General features: G+C 40.0%; 1 protein-coding gene across 2 annotated transcripts in view; it reads right to left on the reverse strand.

Annotated features, from left to right (window-relative positions):
- Nucleotides 1–21095, reverse strand: part of Tomosyn (syntaxin-binding protein tomosyn) — a 1160105-nt gene that overhangs the window by 319751 nt on the left and 819259 nt on the right. For both annotated transcript variants that reach the window (XM_067137527.2, XM_067137528.2), the window contains exon 11: nucleotides 13994–14148. In XM_067137527.2, coding sequence (XP_066993628.2) covers nucleotides 13994–14148 — 155 coding nt within the window. The remainder of the gene's footprint in view (nucleotides 1–13993; nucleotides 14149–21095) is intronic.

Below are 21095 nucleotides of genomic sequence, written 5' to 3' on the forward strand. Positions count from 1 at the left end.
TTGATTGGTACCATAGTGAACAGCGAGACGACGTCAAAACTAACAAGTATATCCCCCGGTTGGACTCGTAAGTGTCGCAATCTCTTTATGAAATGGGCCGAGTCTCTGATGTGTGAGTCCTTAGTCCCTACGTAAGGTTTCAGTAAATTGCTTAAATATTTTGCGACTTCATAAGTTGGAGAGCCAATGGTACTAACGATGGGACGAAGAGGGACGTCTGGCTTATGGACCTTAGGAAGACCATATAGTCTGAACAAGCCCTTCTTAGGGAATGTATTCATTTTACTCGTAAAGAACTGGCCCTCAATGATGAACGGCTTTTATCACTACATTTGACGACAGGCAACTCGATGCACTGGAGTGACTGGGACCGAATTAACAGGATTACTTACAACACCATGGAACATCAGGAGAAGAAGGATACGCTACGGCAGAAGAAAAAGTACGAACGCGTAAGTGGCAATATGAGGACGAGGGATCCGATCGACAGAGTGGACACTGCCCAGACAGTCGTTAATTTATCTAACCGTTGTTTAACAGAAGATGAAACTACTGTTCTTGCAAAAGGAGGCAATTTTGCTGTTACATTGGCGACCATCCCAATAGAAGATATTATTTCCAACATAGAATCAGGAATACGTCAGTTGCCGCCAGTGGTTTCTGAGGAAATACGTCACGACTGTTCCAAGATACTCTGCAAGGCCAAGTTACCAAAACGTAATCTTAGCAAGAAGGAGGGGCTTGCTCTAAAGAATTTAAAAGCCGACGAAAGTATTATCATATTAGCAGCTGACAAAGGTAATGCTACTGTTATCTTGAACACCGTGGATTATGAACATAAGATCAAAGAACTTCTTGATCCATCGATCTACAAAAAACTTCCCCGTGACCCGACTATGAGTATCCTGCGCAAGACCAATACTCTGATTAAGAAATCTTCTATTTCACCAGAAGAACAGAAGAAGCTGAAGAAATCAGAAGCCTTGTGTCCAAGACTATATGGTCTTCCTAAGGTCCATAAGCCAGACGTCCCTCTTCGTCCCATCGTTAGTACCATTGGCTCTCCAACTTATGAAGTCGCAAAATATTTAAGCAATTTACTGAAACCTTACGTAGGGACTAAGGACTCACACATCAGAGACTCGGCCCATTTCATAAAGAGATTGCGACACTTACGAGTCCAACCGGGGGATATACTTGTTAGTTTTGACATCGTCTCGCTGTTCACTATGGTACCAATCAAGGATACTCTTGAACATATTCAACATCTCTTTGCAGAGGAGACAATAGTTTTATTTGAACATGTACTTACGACGACATTTTTCCAATGGAAACATGAATTTTATGAACAGACAGACGGTGTTGCCATGGGAAGCCCACTTAGCCCTGTTATTGCTAATTTTTATATGGAGTTCTTTGAAGAGGAAGCCCTGCAGACTGCTGTAAATAAACCCAGCTGTTGGTTCCGCTTTGCTGATGACACTTTTGTAATATGGGGACATGGAGAGGAGGCACTTGACGGTTTTCTTACACATCTGAACAGTATTCATCCTCGTATACAATTCACTGTGGAGAAGGAAAAGGATGGAGAATTAGCTTTCCTGGACGTGCTGGTGAAGAGGAAGAATGATGGATCCTTAGGGCATCAAGTATACCGAAAACCAACACACACAGACCGATATTTAAACAAAACTTCGAATCACCATCCTGGGCAGAAGCGCGCCATGATGAAGACTTTGGTGGATCGCGCCCTTCGTGTCTGTGAACCAGAGTACATCGAGAAGGAACTACGGCATCTTGATCTAGCCTTACAAACCAATGGCTACACGGTACAAGAGGTCAGGAGAGCACTCCACCCCAGAAGACAGCCAGCGAATAGGAAGCGAGAAGAACCCAGGAAGAAAGGTATCGCTTATTTGCCGTATATACGGGACGTCACGGATCGTATTGGAAGGCTCCTTGAACGTAACGAAGTTAAAATCATTTTTCAGCGGACCCAACAGCTACGAAACATGTTACGTTCTGAAAAAGATCCACGTGACCCTTTAACATCTACTGGGGTCTATAGGATATCGTGCAGCTGTGGAGCTGTTTATATTGGCACGACTGGCAGAAGTGTCAATACTCGCCTGACGGAGCACAAAAGGAATTGTCGCTTGGGGCAATACGACAAATCAGCAGTAGCGGAGCATGCACTGCTTGACGGAAATCATGAGATCCGTTACGAGGATACTGACATACTGGCCACAACATCCCACTTTCACGCCCGTCTCTACAGGGAAGCAATCGAAATACATAAACATCCGGATAACTTTAATGGAAAGGAGGAAGGAATGAAACTCAGCAAGGCCTGGTACACCCCTTTATATAACGTAGGCCGAAGTTTACTAAGATCAGGGACATTACAGTCAAGCAACCAGAGGTTCCATTGCTCGGCACGACCCAATCGGAGGTCGTGCACTCAGAGATCCAATCAGACGACAGACTTCTCGGAGCGACCCAGTCAGAATCCATGCCCGGCGCGAACCAATCAGAGGTCGCATGCTTACATAGCCAACCAAACGTCAAGCTGCTCGGCGCGACCCAATCAGAGGTCGTGCTTTCAGATAGTCAATCAGATGTCGGTTTGCACAGCGCGAACCAATTGGAGGCCACACACTTACATATAAATACAGCTGCTTCCCAAACAACTTTTGCAGTCGCCAGCGGGATACAGGAGAGCGTATCTACACGACGCCACAGAAGATGACTACCACAGCAGCAGTCGAAACGTCTGGGAGAAGCGAGAGGAGTGGACCACGGCATAACAGCCCGGAAGAATTTTATTATATATGGAGAAGATAGAATTTTGGAATAGTGAACATGGCAGTATTCAGGTTAAATAAGAGTAAAAGGTATACGGTGGCCAGATATCAGCCTAAAGAGCATGACAATTCCACATGTTAGTGGCAGCTGATCTAACACTCAAAGCCTGTACTACGACAGCCATATAAATGTGTGGTTTAAATTTATGCAGTAGATTGCACATTTATCGTGAGGTTGGGTGGAAAATGCATACCATGACTTTAGTTTATATGCAATCTGGAGGAATAGTGTGATAGTTCATGCTCTTATTTGGGACTATGTTCGTATCTAGCACTCTGATGTAAGAATCAAGATGACTGCACATCGTGATGAATCTGCAGCTATGTGATGCTATACGAAAAACAAGTTATTATAATGTAATCTATGTGAATAACTATAAAATACATCACATTTTCTGTACAGTTATCAAAGACTTTTTAATGGCTTTCCAAGCTAGCAATTTGTTGCCACTAACTACAGTATATGACTTGCATGCAAGCAGTGCAGTGACAAGCTTGCTTTGTAGTCATGGTCATTACGGTGTCATCTCTTAATGCTGCCAAACTGTTATTTACTGGTTCGAGTCCCATCAGTTGAACTTTCTTTTACCATCTAAATGTCAGTCAGCAGAGTACTGGAGGTGGTGGTATACAATCCCTAATCACCAGAGCACTTGCCAAAAGCCTGGGTTTGCCAGGCTGAGTTGTTCAGACGGTTGAGGCGCTGGCCTTCTGACCCCAACTTGGCAGGTTCGATCCTGATTCAGTCCGGTGGTATTTGAAAGTGCTCAAATATGTCAGCCTCATGTCGGTAGATTTACTGGCACATAAAAAAAAACTCCTGCGGGACTAAATTCCAGCACCTCAGCGTCTCCGAAAACTGTAAAAGTAGTTAGTGGGACATAAAGCAAATAACATTATTATTATTATTAAAGTCCACTCCACTGTGTTCATTATGGAGTGAGGGTATATGACATTGTTCATGGTGATTTGTCCATCGAATGGGGATGTTAAGAAGGTTATTTGACTTCATAGCAATTTACTACTGAAGTGAGATAAATGCTTGCCAGTTATTACTCTAAAATTGTCTTCGGAAAAAAAAAAAAAAACTACAGTACTTATTAAATTTGCAACAATAAATCAAATAATGAATAATAAAATCATCGATCCTTCACCGCATGCATGCTGCCTACTAGTAATATCAAGGTTTCCCAATTTATTTTGCATCTTAACAAAATAGGTGGCACTGATTACGAAGAAACATTTTACTTTCACCATAACATACGTAGGTCGAGTCATAAGTCATGGCAACTATTTTTTTTCTCATGAACAAGAGACAACACGGAAAATCTAAGATATGCATTAGGAAACATATGGTATGTACTTGTGTATGATGCCCCTAGATGGTGTATGTAAACAACAGTGTGGGTCTAAACATGCCCCCAGGTTCAGTGTGTGAGTGAGAGCATTGCAAAATGGAAGTCAACAAGCAGGAGCTACGATCGTATATTAAAATAGCAGTTCTCCGCGGCAGAAATGCACGCCAATGCCATGCAGAGCTGCGGGAAGCATTAGGTGTGCATGCCATGCCCTATAGAACAGTGGAAAGGTGAGTGGAGACGTTAGCGATACACATGCAGCGAATGGTATTCACCGCCTGCCCCACCGCTGGCAATGCACAGTGGAAACCGTGCTTAATTATTTTGAAGGTCTGTAACCAGTGAAGACCTGTCCTTTGTACGTAGTCTTGTGTACTTGCTGCCTATACCATAATAAAACAATGTTTACCAATGGCCTGTGTTCTGTCACTTTCCCCACGAGAATCTGATGAAGTCAGAATTTGTCTTCTAGCACTACGCATAACTACATGCCCTATATTTCCAAATGCGTATCTTAGATTTTCCGTGTTGTCTCCTGTTTGCGAGAAAAAAAATTAGTTGCCATGACTTATGACTCAACTCTCGTATATCCTCTTAATTAGTATTAGAGAAGAAGCAAAATTACACTGCCTGACAAAAACTCTGAAGCACCCAGATGGAGGGGGGCGGGGAAGGAGGAAACAGAATGAAACTTCACGTGTTGAAAGGGTGTGTGATGTTATTTCAGAGATCACAAATTCGACTAACTTGGCAATACGAGTCCACTTATCAGTATGACGACGTACCCCCTCTGGCCTGGATGCATGCACTGATTCGATTGGGAAAGGTATCATAAAGCCATTGTATCCTCTCCTGAAGCAAGCTGGCCCACAACTGTTATAACTGGTCCTTGATATACTGGATATTGGCACTGGGATGGAGTTGATGTTCAAGCTGGTTCCACACATGTTCCATCGGGAACAGACCTGGGGATTTGCTGGACACAGGAGTACCTCAACATCATGCAGACAGTTCACAGAGACACTTGGCATGTGTGTGGACAAGCATTGTCCTGTTGAATAATGGTACCACGATACTGTCGCATGAGAAGTAACACAAGAGAATGCAGGATGTCCACGATGTACCATTGTGCCATCGGAGTTCACTAAATCACTACCAGCCATGACCTGAAGTCATACCTGATGGCTCCCCACACCATGAGGCCAGGAGTAACAACCCTGTGCCTCTCCAAAACATTGGAAGAAAGGGACCACTGATTAGGTCGTCACCATACTCGCAGACGATAGTTATCTGGGATAGTGCAGAACTGCAATTCATTGCTGAACACAATGTGATGCCATTCATCAGCAGTCCATGCTTCCCAGTCCTTGCACCGCTCCAAACACAGCCGTTTGTGTTGTGGTGGGGCATCCTACACATGGGACAGTAATTCCCTAGTCCGGCTGCTGCCATTCTCCGACCAACGGTGCGGGATGACACAGAATGTTGGAGGGAGTCCATCACTTGTTCTTGGATGGCAGGTGCAGATGTGAAGGAGTTATGATGTGCTTGGTGCACAATAAGGCGATCCTCCAGGCCAACTGGAACCTTGACGACGAGAATGCCTGCACCCACGTTTCCATGCAGTTCAATATCAGGCCACTATCACATATGAATGCTCCACAAATCTGTATATTGCATGATTCAACCAGCCAGCCAAATGGTGACCTACAATGAGACCCTTTTCAAACTCTGTCAGATGCTGATAACGCTGTCTCACACAAGTATGTGGCGTCCCTGTGTCCTTCACAGTGACCATTCAACATCTGATGCTGTTCACGCCTTTTATACATCCTAACAGGCCTGGTAACAACACTAAACATGAACAACACCATTGCACTCTGATGGCCATTCTACCTGTCACAGAGAATTGTAACTCATAATCATTTACATACCCACCAATGGTGTGTACGAAGTTACATTAACATACGACCATTTCTTCTGGCTGCTTCAATGTTTTTCTTGTTTTGTTTTTTAGGCAGTGTATATCGTATGGTTGGAATGATCTGATAAGATACATAACTGGAATCTTACCTCTTGAGTCCATGTAAGATTTCCAGCCTTTTTATTTTCTACAACAATTTCTGTATTAATTTTGAAGTTCCTTTCTTTGTGCTGATTTCAGTCCTTAATCTTTATTTGCCTGGAACTTCCATATTGTAGCCTAATAATAGTCTTATTGGACTCTTGTGATACAATTTCAAAAGAAATAGCACTAAACAAATGGAACACCCAGGAGCAGGTATACCACTGCACTAAATTTCACTGTGTTTTCAGTAACCATACTGCCAATGCAATAAAAATGTTACATCCTCCACATAACAATACCATAGGTAAAATCCATTATTAGTATGCAAGTAAATATTTATCTACCAAAATACAAAACTGCAGCCTACGTATCTGGATGTTTATCTGACAGTCATAGTTCAGACCCTCAGAAGTGGATCTTTGAATTTAATTTGACAAACTGTAGTCAAAGCCTAAACCAAGTAAATCAACATAAAGAAAACACCTTCTAAAATAAATTATCCCTCAATTGAAAATCTGCATGTTGTCTATTCAGATTCTGGGGAGACTACAGAAGTATGCAAGAAGATAAGTTGGAGTACCTCAAATCTCCATAAGAACAAAATTTAATCAAAATCATGACTTGGCTAATGACACTTGATGTCAACTCTCTTTTGAAAGTTGAAAAACTGAAGAAATATCTTAACCCCTCAGCGCCAATCTCTATACATGGTATAGACTTATACATGGTTCTGCATTTATGGTTGTAACATAAAGTGTTTTGTAGTTATCGAAATGCGAACGGTTTTGATTCCAAAAAGAAATATTGGCATTTATCACTGTTGTAAAATAAGAATTGTTGTTCATGAAACTATAGTTGTTTGTGCAAGGATAAATTTTTTGTCATGCAATTCTGAGGAATAATCTCTCGTTCTTTTTTAAGCCTGTATGCTTCATTATTTCCCACAGAACAAAATAAAGAAATCATGACCCGAGAAGTTAGTATTTTCGTATGATGTTCTTTGCTCTATTTGTGCATGTATTTGTCTCTTTTTCTTAGCTTGAAATATTTTCGTAACTCTCCACCACCACTCTGTGCTGCTCTCTGTCATACAATACAAGAACCAGTTGTGCATGGTATATAGTATCTCGTTTGACAGACGATGTCTCGATATTTTATCTGAAATTTGTATTGAGTTGATAATACAATATAAATGGTCCGTTATTGACATATTAACAGACCATTTATGTCGGTATTATAAATTTACTTATTCGGGACAAATATTTCAGATTCCCTATGGGAATCAACATCTATATCATTCCGAAAGGAAGGTCATATGTAGAACAAATTCTTAACTTGATATATTCAGTATCTTGTTTCAGTAACACACTCAACAAATATTATGTTATCACATTTGTTGATTTTAAAAAAAGTAGATGACTGCATAGACTGAGAATCACTTTGCAATATCTTAACAGAATTTGCACTTGGTCTAAAATAAGAAATATTATCAAGGAAATGCCCACCAAAACAATAGCAAAGATAGACCTTACGGGTGAATTTAGTTATAAATTTCAAATAAACACAGGAGTCTGACAAGGAGATGGACTCTCTCCATTAGATCTCATTGTGCTCTTGAAAAAGTGGTCAGAGAATTGAGGAAAGCAGGTGCATTAACTTACCATTTAGGACCAAAGATTACAGGCACTAAAATTGACAATCTAGCCTTTACTGATGATATGGTACTAACTGCCAAAAAACATCCTGCATGCACGTAAACGACTTACTATACTACAAAAACAAGCAGTAAAAATTGGACTTCAAACATCATATGAAAAAACTAAATTTGTGACTGGCATCAAAAATGTGCCACAGAAAATTAACATTTGTACCAACAGAATCTCCAGACTGAAAGAATTGATATACCTAAGTGAATGGATTACAGAGAATGATGATGAAAAGAAGTAAATAATATCAGGAATTCAGAAGATGGAAACTGCTATTCCTTAACAAAAAGTGTTTACAACAAAAATGCCTTTCTTGAAACAGCAATATTCAACATTATATAATGGTGATTAAACCAGAGGCACTGTATGTTTCAGAAACCTTCGATTTAAAACAAAAAGGATTAAGCAAACAGGCAGAGATTAATGAACAAAAATATTACGAGAAAAATCTCAGGGCCAAGAATTAAAAATGGAATTTATTACCCTAAACCTAATTGTAAAATATATGTAGGTCTTTCCAAAATCACAGGTATGATGCGACTGCATTTACAGGAGATATAGAAAGAATTTACTCCACCAGACATTCCCATAAAATATACAAATTTCTGCAAAAGAAACCACTAGACCAAAATGGTATAAATTAATAGAGAAGGACCTTATTGAACTACGATCATCAAATCTACTAGATTGGAATGAAATCAGAATTATAGTCCAGACACGGAGATTTGAGAAAGAGTAACAGGAACCTACATTAGTGTCCAAAAGTAAAGCATAACCACGAAACAAGGCCATACCACCTGACAGGAATGTCAGACGGCATGCTGAACAAACAGAAGCTGAATCACACACCATATGTCACACAAACGTCCAAAAAAAAAAAAAAGTGTCAGAAAGGTTCTGATACCTAAGGTACACCTTTGACAACAACTAACAAAACTTGGCAATGTCTTCCAAAACAAAATATGCTGTTAATAAAGTGTATGGTTAGCCCTAATGGCCACATATGCTTAGCAGCAACGTGGCATGCTCTCTATCAGATGGTCCAAGAGCTCTTGTGGCAGTCAATCCCATTCCTCCGAAAGGGCAGGGTCCTTGGTGGAGGCTGATGGGTTGCAATTCGCCTCCCCAATGCATCTCAGGCATGTTGTATAGGATTCAGATCCACAGACCTTACTGACCAGTCCATGCGATGTCTTCCCCAGCCAGAAATACATCCACCAGAGCAGCGCGGTGCGGTTGGGCATTATCGTCCATTAAGAGGAAGTCTGGACCAACCGCACCTCTGAAGAGTCGAACATGTGGTCTCAGTACCTCAACCCGGTATCTCCGAGCGTTAACAGTGTTCCTCGGACCACCCATGAAGATGTGCAGGTCCGTACGGCCATTCAATATGATGCCGCCCCACACCATGACGCCACCACCACCATACTGGTCCCGTTCCACGAAGTTCCTGTGGTTGTATCGGCTACCCGGCTTCTCTCCAGATTAATGTGTGATGGGAATTGTTCACTTGACAAAGGTAAAATTAAGTGTATCCTCCTAATTCAATACATCATGTGATGTAGAGAATGATTCTAATATCTTGTAAGGGAATCGTTCTGCAAACTGAAGCGGCCACATGTGAAGACCACATGCCTCCATTCATTCATGGTCCAGTTTCGATGTTGACGGCTCCACAGTAAACGGGCCGGTCTATGTGCTGGAGTGAGCAGGACGCACACCGCTGGGCGTCGGGCAAACAGCCCTGCTATTCTAAACCTCCGGTACACAGTTTGCTGGGAAACGGCAACCCTCTGAGCCGGCTGCAAGCTCCGCCGACAATTGTCTTGCAGGTGCACTGTGATTTCATCGAGCGGTTAAGGCCAGATATCTGCTGTTCTGCTGTGGGGTGGTTACCCTTGGTCGACCTGGTACTGGCCTATGACTTAACATCTCCTGTGTCTCGAAATAGTCTCCAAAGCCTAGAAATGACACTTTGTGGCACATTCAAGGATATGGTGACTTCGGTCTGTGTCTGGCCTGCTCCCAGGCGGCCGAGTATTCTACCCTGCAAAACGGAGTCCAAATGGCATCGTTGTGCCATTATGTTGTCACGTTCACCACAAGGCTACACTCTGCACACTATAACAGGGCAAACACGACGGAGGGAATATGGGGCACAGGCACTGGCTGTGTTTACCTTGCGGTTACGCCACTAGTCAAAGCAGGGAACACTCCTTTCCGATACCGAGCGAACACGTAAGGTTGGTAGAAGCATATGTCGTGCGATTTGCGGTCTATTTCCTGTTGCCCTGCTTACTCGTAACTTAAGCTTAACTTTTGCACACTAGTGTACATGAGGTAAATGGTCAGAGGAATGGAAACTAGCACAGCCCTTACGAATGGAGAACAACTGGCCAAGAAGGAAAACCCAAAAACTTTGATTTTGTGAGGTCCTATGTGACCTATTTGTGAAGAAGCAGGGGGAGGAGAGGAAGAAGAAGAAATAAATAAAGCTAAAACTACAGTTTCGTGAAAACCGATGATGCCATCAGAGCATGATGTGATGGAAAGTTACCAACAAATTGGCCAGCGGGCCTCACGCCGATGACAGAGCACTGCCCCACCTCGCACTATTTCCTGTACTAGTAAAGAGAGAGGAAGCACTCCTGCAGCACTTCATTAAGATAAGTTCCACCTTTCAAGTATTAAAAAGGTATTAACAAGATTTTAAAAATTAATGTTTTTATATCTAATATCTAATATATAATTATTAATTCATAATATATTTAATATATATATATATATATTAAAACTGTGATTTGATAGAATCTGATGATGTTCTTTCAAGAATTAATTGTGTCATTCTGTTTGTAATTAATGGTATATTTTTCAGGTATAATCTGTTAATTTTTTTTTCCAGGTATTTTAGTTAAATACCTGTTATAATTTCAGTTATAATGAATTTGTTTTGACAGACTGAAGAACTTCATGTTTTAAAATTAACTAAATCGAAACTGAAGAAAAATGCCTTCCATTATAACATTTAATAGAGAATTCGTCTGACTTCCTGGCTGGGTCGGAGATTTTAACCTGGGGCTGGATGTTTGTGCTGTTCACAACATCCCTGCAACTAGTGATGGGTAGCTCGTGAATGAGTCGTTCAAAATGAACACATCACTCCTATGAAGTGTGAACTAACCACTCAATTTCAATGAACTGGTAGTTCAAACACTTCACAGTTCTCAAACATATCATTCACAACTCATTCAATTTGTCTGTCGCTCGCTCACTCTCTCTCTTCCCTCCTTTGATTAGGTACGTCATTTATTTCGTCCTTTACTCCTAGTCCCATCCTATCTGTCAACTGTGTTATTACACCATTAAAGATATATACGAAGACACTGACAATCCGACAGAGTGAGCACAGCAGACACGCAAATAAAATGCTTGCCTTGTGAATCTGGAAGTAAAAAGTGCGCTGAATCCACAGCCGAAAGAGTGTCTTCCTTGCAGGAGTATTCATCTCATATGCAACACTTAATTAATTAAAGAAAACTGCACTTGGGGAATAGACTAATTAAATAAGAAATCAAAATGAACGGACTTTACATAATTTTTAAAGACCTGAAGCTGGAATCGTCTCTCCTAGAGTGCTTTAAGTACGACGATTTATCTCTTCCACCAGCTTCTCGGCCATCTGTTTCACATCACCACAAATTTCAGAGTTATTGGCAAATCTGCAATACCATCTTTTCAATGACCGAATGAGGAGTATAACTTTTGACGCAGTGACCAGTCTTTCACTGCTCATTTTCTCAGTACAATCTTTGAAAACTTTCAACACTTCGCAGGCTTGTATTATGCTTGCAATGTCGTCTGCAGAAGCGGTTGTATTAACAATGGATGGGTGGACTTCAATTAAAAATGAGAGCTACTTGCTAGTGACAGCACACTATATGAAAGGTGGTGGTGGTGGTGATTATTGTTTTAAGAGGAAGTACAACTAGGCAACCATCCTCTATTAAAACTAATGAGAGAGAAAAAACTGAAGGGATCCGACACTTCGAAAAATGAAGGTATCGGCCAAAGGCCACGAAGGGTATGAAAATAAAGGACTCCCTAGGCCTCGGGTGCTCTAATAATGTCGGGGTTGGAAAAGAACATGAATTGACCAAGGGAGGTCGGATAAGGTAGTTGAAAGTGAGGAGCCTAGCACAAGTAAGTGGAAGCAATGCCAGGACTCAGCTAAGGGCCCCGTAGTCGCCAACCCACGCTACAAATTTCAGAGCCCCTGGGGCCACTTCTAGTCACCTCTTACAACAGGCAGGTGGATACCGTGGTTGTTATTCTACCGCCCCCGCCCACAGGAGGATAACTATATGAAAGATTCAACAAGGTAGAAAAATAGATATTTATGGCAGTGGTAGTCATATTCATTCTATTTCAGATTGAATTTTAAGAGGAAACAATATGATGATATGATGAATAACGTTTGTAACTCTGGTGTTTTCTGCCAGAGAACAGCTAAAACAGGTATCACGTGACAGATAAAGACACTGTTGAGTGCATCATGCAAATAAGATGGCCCCAGATTAAATGCATTTCCTTCAATATATCTTTATCTTTTCCCTGTCCCTATCAAATATCATCTAGATGCTGTAAGCAAGCAAGCTATTTGGTCCATAATTACATAACTCTGCCATCTGTTGGTAATATTATTATTATTATGAAGCTTTATTGAGTGAGGGAGATACTGTGAACGAAGTCATTGCTGAACGATATACTCAGCAGCTTCATCAGGCTTGATTACTTCATGAACGAACTACTTAATTTGAATGGTAAGGAGTGTGAATGAGTGAAGTAGTTCATAGGAATGAACTGTTTCGACCCATCGCTACCTGCAACTTATATACCACACATAACACTATCCTCCACCACAATATCAAAAACAGATCAGATGTAAGGCTTTTCAGGCGTTTGCTCTATTAACCAGCGTTTCGTCTTAGGTCTGACACTAGACTCATCAGAGTGGGATGTGTCAGACCCTATAAATCTCCCATATGCAGTTATCAGACTGTGCCTCTTATAAGGGCTTCTGATAAGTTCACCTGCATACACCCCAGCGTCAGTGGGTAGTGTCTGACACATCCCACTCTGATGAGTCTAGTGTTAGACCTAAGACGAAGCGCTGGTTAATAGAGCAAATGCCTGAAAAGCCTTACATCTGATCTGTTTTTGACATTTTTGACATGCTCTATTGGTGAAAAATATCTAATTCCCTTCGTGGGAATTTAGAATTTTCCACTCCACCACAATGACGCGCAGTTTCCTATACGCGGCAAATGTCGCCTACCTTCATCGAAAGGTCTGCCTTACAAGGGCTGCACCAAGTCAGTGATAGCCACACGAGATTATTATGGAGAACTTGACGCTAACCCACAAAAATTTAAAGCAAATATTGCGACTGATCTTGTTTGATTTTGTATTTACTTTTGTGACTATAAGTAGTGTTTTCATACCTTCTTTCTGAATGAAGTACTGTTTTAAAAAAATCCAGCAAAATAAAGGTCCACATTTTTCAACATGTGTTTAAAATCTTTCTTTAGTAACATTTTTTTTCCCCTCGAAGATCAATGTTTTTTAAAAAGATAACACAATTCTAAGTTATAAGTAGTTCAAAATGTTTCCCTTGAATTATGTATAAACCAGTTTCAACTGTACATTTGTCTGTTATAAGTTGTATGAACGTAACATTAAACCCATTAGGGATACATGATTATTATTATTGTTATTATTATTATTATTATTATTATTATTATTATTATTATTATTATTATTATTATTATTATTATTATTATTATTATTATTATTATCATCATCTACTATTTATTGCAGAATTTGGTTTGAAATTAGAAACACCTGTAACTGATTTCTTTCACCCTCAAGTCACTTCAGAATGTATCTATAACAAAACTCTTTTAAACATACAGATCACAAGAAAAGTAGGTAACTCACAGGCCGTACGATGAGTTGATGCTAAGTGCAGTAATTGCACTGGGCTGTTCACCATTAACATACGGAGTGAGACAAACGAGATGCGCCTGGAAACCAGCTGGCTTCTTCTGCTGTCCTGAACGAACCCGAAGAGGACACGTGTATTCCAAGGATGACTGAAAGGAAATGAACACAAAATTATGGTGGCCATAATGTCTTAAAATTACTCATAAGCAGCACTTCTTTTTTATGTTTTATTTTGTTATTATACAATTTTGCTTTACGTTTTACAGATACAGATAGGTCTTATGGCGATAATGGAATAGAAAAGGGCTAGAAATAGGAATTAAATGGTTGTGGCCTTAATTAAGGTACAGCCTCAGTATTTGCCTGGTGTGAATGTGGGAAACCATGGAAAACCATCTTCAGGTTGCCGACAGTGGGGTTCGAACTCACTACCTCCTGAATGCAAGCTGACACAAATGTGACCCGTAACCACACAGCTACTCGCTCCTTAAAGGCACTTCTCCCAGCAGCACAAAAAAAGCAAGCAAGCTTAAAGTTTAATGTAATTGTTCAAATCATGATCATAGCTACAAAACCTTCAGTTTTGCAAGAAATTTGAACCAAGGAATATTACTCATTTCAGTAAACTGCAGTTGCTTTAAAGTCAAAGAAATATTAATGTTTATTAAATTCCACCTATTCAATACATAAGGAGTAATTTTAATTAAGAATTAAAACTTATGAAGTAAATTATAGGGACATGTTTCGCCCTTTTTTTTTTAAAGGGCAAATTCAGCCTTAATCTCAAACCTGAAAGATAATACATCAGGATCCTGATTGCTCTTAATTGTAGAAAAGTTACTAGGGTAAACAGAGACCTTCATATCCCTAGTGGTTTATTGATAGTGATACAAAATGCCAAGCGAATTGGAAATTGAAGCCTCTTAAAAGAAAAGGGACACTTAAGTCAATTTGAGGGATCAGAGCTCTCTGTCCCGCTTTATCTTCACTTATTTTTTCCAAATCTAAACAATTTTCGTACATACTTCTTACAATTAGGCCCTAATCTGGTTCCATTTAAGAGCCGTTGGGAAATGTTCCGATTTTTAAGGAGCATAACTATGGCTCCAATTTTTAGAATAAGAATATGTGGAGACAAACCATTAAATCCAAGGAATTCAAAAATTATGTAGAAAATTGAAGTAGCTAGCTGTTGTCTTCAGTATTACTTATTTGACAACTAGTATATGGTTTTGAATTACCAGGTATAAGTGCAATGACTTATAAATTAATTAATTAATTAATTAATTAAGAATGGCACCTTTATAAGAAAATTATATCTTTCGCGGCAGTGAATATTTTGCTATAAATTTCAATTACGATATCTGGCTGGTAGTTCAGTAACATTTGATCCGTCACCATCTACAGAGGGGCAGACACCGTTACTGATTTCTTCCAAAACAAATCAGTGAATTCCATTTCTTTTGTGGTTTTGCCCACATATTTTTATCTAAGTGGTGTATTTTGAAAAAGGTTCAAAGAGGAGGTTATTTAATACCATTATAAATAAATACAGTCTAGAAAACAAAGAACAGCAGCTGAGAAGATTCATCGTGCTGACCACACGGTACCTCGTAATCTGCAGGTCTTCAGGCTGTGCAGTAGTCGCTTGGTAGGCCCTGGTCCTTCAGGGCTGTGACACTATGGGGTTTGGTTTTATATATTATTTCATATATTATTCGAAAATAAATAATTGTTTGGCGATAAGCATGTGGCAAAACAGACAAAACCTTTCCGAAATCTCTCCAAGGACAAAAATTTTCCCAACAGAGACCAGCTCGATGGCTAAATGGTTAGCATGCTGGCCTTTGGTCACAGGGGTCCCGGGTTCAATTCCTACCAGAGTCGGGAATTTTAACCTTAATTGGTTAACTTGTCTGCCACGGGGGCTGGGTGTGTGTGTGTCTTCATCATCATTTCATCCTCATCACGACGGGCAGGTCGCCTATGGGAGTCAGATAAAAGACCTGCACCTGGCAAGCCGAACATGTCCTTGGACACTCCCGGCACTAAAAGCCATATGCCATTTCATTCCCAACAGAAGGAATGGAATGTTGTTACCTATGATATATTTTAGAAGGCTATTCACACACAACAATGAATGACAATTTGCCATTGGGGCTTTATCCCATATTGAGCCTTGCTAATCGAATATCGCCAGCTGCTTTGAAATTCAATTTTAAACCAGACGTTGAATTCTCATTTAAATTTAGAGAAATGTTTAAGTAATGTGCGTTGTTCAATTGCACTGTTTAACAGGTGGGGAGCAAAACAGTGGTTTTATCTGTTCACGAAGTACCAGCTGATCAGTGAGACAGTGACTGTGCATGCGTGCCTACTACCCTTCCACCTCCCCTACCATGCCTGCTGCTCAGCGCTCCTATGGTTCAGGCAGCCTTGGACTTGCCAGTAGCGCATAAGCCCATCAGAACATTACATTTATCTTTAATAATTTAAAAACATACGTCTAGAAATTGTTATGCTTTTAAATACACTCTGTAAATCTACAGGCCAAGAGCTTTAGTCAGAATGCTTTTCAATGTCCATCAGTTCAGCCTTTCTGCCAAAATCGATGTAACAAATATCAGCCCAGTGTTTTAAATATGTAGGTAAGAACAACAACAGCAGCTGCTAGGCGACCCTAACCGCATGGCCAACTTGCTCAGTCCCGCCCCCACCAGTCCCTCCCTCTACTTCCCCTCCAACTCCCCTCAACAGGACGGCTCCACAGTGGTAACAGCTCAGCATTCAGTCCAGTACAAGCTCGGCAGTAATGCACACCTCATCCAAGAGGGCTAGCGGGAGTAATTACAGTCGACCCTCGATATCTCGATATCTCAAATTTTCAGCATCTTAAAGTAACTTAAATTTCCTGAGCGTTTGTCCTATTCTTCACGTGTATTTATTTGTCCATTACTCGAAAATCAGTTACACGAATTTCTCGATATCTCAAAGCAAACATTTCCTACCTTGAAGCAAAAAATACTCTCTAACTCGATTTTTGTGCAACGTTAACTGTGCAATGCGGCATTTGTAGTTTGTGAGGAACAGTTAACAGCTCAAGAAAAGGTTACAGTGATGCTTGGAGCTAACAAGACGGGAACCGAAAAACTAAAACTTCTCGTGATTGGAAAATCGGCAAAGCCTCGCTTTTTTTCATGGGTGTGAATTAATTAATGGTCACGTATGAAAACAACCCCCGAAGTCACAGATGACAAGCTCCATTTACAAATCTTGGCTGCGTGGTATTTTCAAGTTTGAACATGAAGGTTAACCGTATCAAACAGAAGAGACATGGGGATTTTTATCCTAAGGTGATAACGGATGTATGTTTCTTGTTTCACTACTGTATGTATTGCATCCTGTCTTCTAAAAAGTTACTATAATAAGGGTTATAATTAAAGTGATGCCGTAAAATAGAATTTGTTTGTATATTTCGAAGTACGGTTAAAAATAATGTATTCAGTATAAGCCCGTAGATACATATCATTCAATTATGTGCTATACATGCTAAAAAAAATTTGATAACTCGAAATAAAATTTAGATCCCGAGGTAATTCGAGATATTGAGGTTCCACTGTAATTTATTTTTGCATCGTGTGATTTATTCAGTTTCATTTGCAGTTTTTTCACTTTTTTTCCCCTTCCTTTCTTTTTAGATTACTCTCTTATGTCTGACTAGCAAGATACCCGTGCTTCGCAACGGTATTATACTGTCATTTATAATTGAATGCTTGTTGTTTTATATATAATCCACCGAAATTCGCAATCTGACACTTTTTCTGAGAGAATCCGCCTAAATTCGCGATCTGACTCTAATAGATTATGGCAAGTTTCCTCCCATTTTTCAATCTTTCTTTCCAGCAATCGATTTCGTACTTCCCGGGCTAGGTCCAGGTATTCCACCCGGTCAGTTGAATCCCTAAATCTTTGCCATCTTTTCCTATAAGGATTTGTAATAAGGATCAAATGCTTCAGGAGATCCGGCATGGTGTCGTCTTGGGTGCCTTGGTGGTACTGAACCCGCGGCCAGATTGCATTCTTAGTCATTACCCGTCCAGGACCCGTTTCCAGCGCGGTCCACACATCTGACGATGGTCCAGAACATTATTATTATTATTATTATTATTATTATTATTATTATTATTATTATTATTATTATTATTATTATAGATGTCCTGGACCCCACAGCAAGATGCAAGACCGCTACTTGGTGGTAAATTACATCTCCTGCCATTGTCATTGTTGACAATGTGATCAGCACCATTGTCGCGCGTACGGGATTTCTGGCGATACGAATGACATACTGTACTTCCGTGCATTAATGACCTTATTATAGAGGTGAACAATTGGACGGTCGATCTCATTCCTATCATTTATTTCACATGTGTTTAAATTTTTATTTATATGGCAGGAGAATCTACTGCAATCTAAGAACGTTCTCCGAAGGAAAAGATGGCTCTTGTAAACGAACCCAGGAAAGATTCAAAATGATCGGTTTATGAACAGAATAAGTACATCGAAAATCTACAGCCTGTTTCCAGTCATTCGACAGGGTCAGGAATGGAATGAATAAAGCCGCCACTAGCGGCGACAATAGGAATTGTGCCGGTTGCCGAAGCCTGTTGCACTCCTCTGGGGCAATGATTAATGAATGACAAATGAAATGATATTAGACAGTGTTGCTGGAATGAATGATGACAGGGAAAACCGGAGTATCCAGAGAAAAACCTGTCCCGCCTCAGTTTTGTCCAGCAGGAATGTCACATGGAGTGACCGGGATTTTAACCACAGAACCCAGCTGTGAGTGGCCGACGCGCTGCCGCCTGGGCAACGGAGTACATTATGAATAGTAAAATCAATTGGTCTCACATCCTTTTACACCCCACCCCCGTTAAGTTTATTTACCACAACCCCCACCACAAAAAAAAATTAAAAGGTGTGTTTCTTTATGTTTTGAGGAGATTGTAAACACCAATGTTCATGTCTATTACCTTCAGTTTTGAGATATAAGTATCCCCATAAAAAAATTAACTTTTTTCACTTCCTTTCACACTCCCCCCCCCCGAAGTGAATTTTCTGGCAAAAGTACTTGTTTCTTTAATAGTAAAGGATCTTCTAAATACCAATTATCACGACTCTATCTTGTTCAGTTTTTTATTTATGTGCCCTTGTGAAAGGAATTCAACCCCTTATCACTCCCGCCCAACAAGTTGATCTCTTAGTTTTTAAAGGAGATCCAAATACCAATTTTCACGTCTGTAACAACTTTAGTTTGTATTAGATGTAAGTATTCTCATACAATTAAGTCAATTAATTTTTCAATTCCCTCACCTCCGCCCCCACCCCCATTGGATTTTCCGAGAATACGTGTTTCTTTACTTTTAAAGCAGATTCCAAATATCAAATTTCATGTCTGTAACATCTTCATTTTTGAGATATCAGTAACCTAATTAAAAGAATTCAACACCATTTTCAGTCACTTTTACCCCCCCCCCCCCCCTACACCCAAGCGGTATTTCCGAAAACAAAAAATATACGTTTCTTTATTTTTAATAGAGATAAAAAATACCATTTTTTACTTCTGTAACATGTTAAGTTTTTGAGGTATACCGGTACTGTATAAATTCTCATTTTAAAATTTCACCCCTTTTTATTTCCCCTTAAGTGGAGTTTCCAAAAACAAATCAGCTATGTTTCTTTACATTTACAGGAAATAGCAAATACACACTTTTTATGTCTGTAACATTTTACGTTTCTCAGATATTCTGTAGATATTGTCTTTTGAAAAATTCACCCCAATTTTTCACTCCTGTTTAACCACCATTAATTGGATTTTCGATAGATTCTGAGGTCATATCATCAACGAAGTGAAGCAAATTTTCAATAAAATTAACGCACGATGGGTAGTCATTCCCAGTGATCTAACATCTACTTTGCAGCCAATGGACATATATGTACTAAAAAAACGTTTAAATACCACTTACGTTGAATTTACGTTGATGAGCAGCGATTGGCATTTGACGCCCGCTGGAAATATTAGGCATCCATCCTTCGACTTATTATGCTCACAGGTGGTTCATGTGTTCATGAATGTACCGTTTGATGATAATTTTTGCTGTTTTCGGTACCTTTCATATTTCTCTATATTTAAGTTACATGCTGTTCTTACCTTCATTACTTTTTTCGATCTGGCTACTTTTCGTTGATTGCTTACAAGTTTCCTTCGATGTGCACTCGTGTTACCGGTTAAACGAACTCTGTTCACATATTTTCCTTCACTTTGAGCTGCCCTATGTCATTCCTTCTTGGTTTCTGATTGGTTGCAGCACCTTAACATGACTGCTTACGTCACTGGCAACTTTTCTCTTGATTGGTACCGAAAGTGTATCCTTCCGCGCTTTCTTGTTCTTTTATTGGTTCTTTTCGTTATTTGCATTTAGTATTTATTAATTGTAAATTTTAAGGATATTCTTTCTGGGTTCCCCTTTTCTTATTGTTTGGTTATTTTTTGTTACGATTTCCATGCACAGTTTGTAAATTATTTTTGTTAGTTTTCCAGTACTATGTTGCGTTGCATCTGGAATCTTCCTTTGTGCTATTTAAGTGACATGCCTGCCTGTATGCTTCGCCTTATAATTCCGGATTTGGCCGGAATCGACGCCTGGTGTTCCGCAGCAGTTACTATGCTGTACCTTCTTGAGAAACATATTCGCTGCACGCATATGTAATAGCAACTTCCCTTCAGCGTGCATCTTTGCTACAGTCAACTCGAGGTTGTTTACCTCGCCTTCATTGCTCAGGTCTGGTTTGCTCTAAGCATGTTAGTCAGCCAGCTGCACCGACGTGGCCTTGTCGGCCTCGTACTTTACATTTGAACATGATAACAACACCAGCTTAGGCTTGGTCTTCGCACCAGTATCTATTGAATTATTTTTTAATGACTGGTTTTATCTAATTTGTGTCTATGGACATGTTTTACCCAGATGTCGGCTGGTTCGTTTGCAAACTCATTTACTACAGCTCTTAAACGAATAATGAAGATACTGGACAAAAG

This window comes from Anabrus simplex, chromosome 1 (genome assembly GCF_040414725.1).
Source record: "Anabrus simplex isolate iqAnaSimp1 chromosome 1, ASM4041472v1, whole genome shotgun sequence".
Taxonomy (NCBI): domain Eukaryota; kingdom Metazoa; phylum Arthropoda; class Insecta; order Orthoptera; family Tettigoniidae; genus Anabrus; species Anabrus simplex.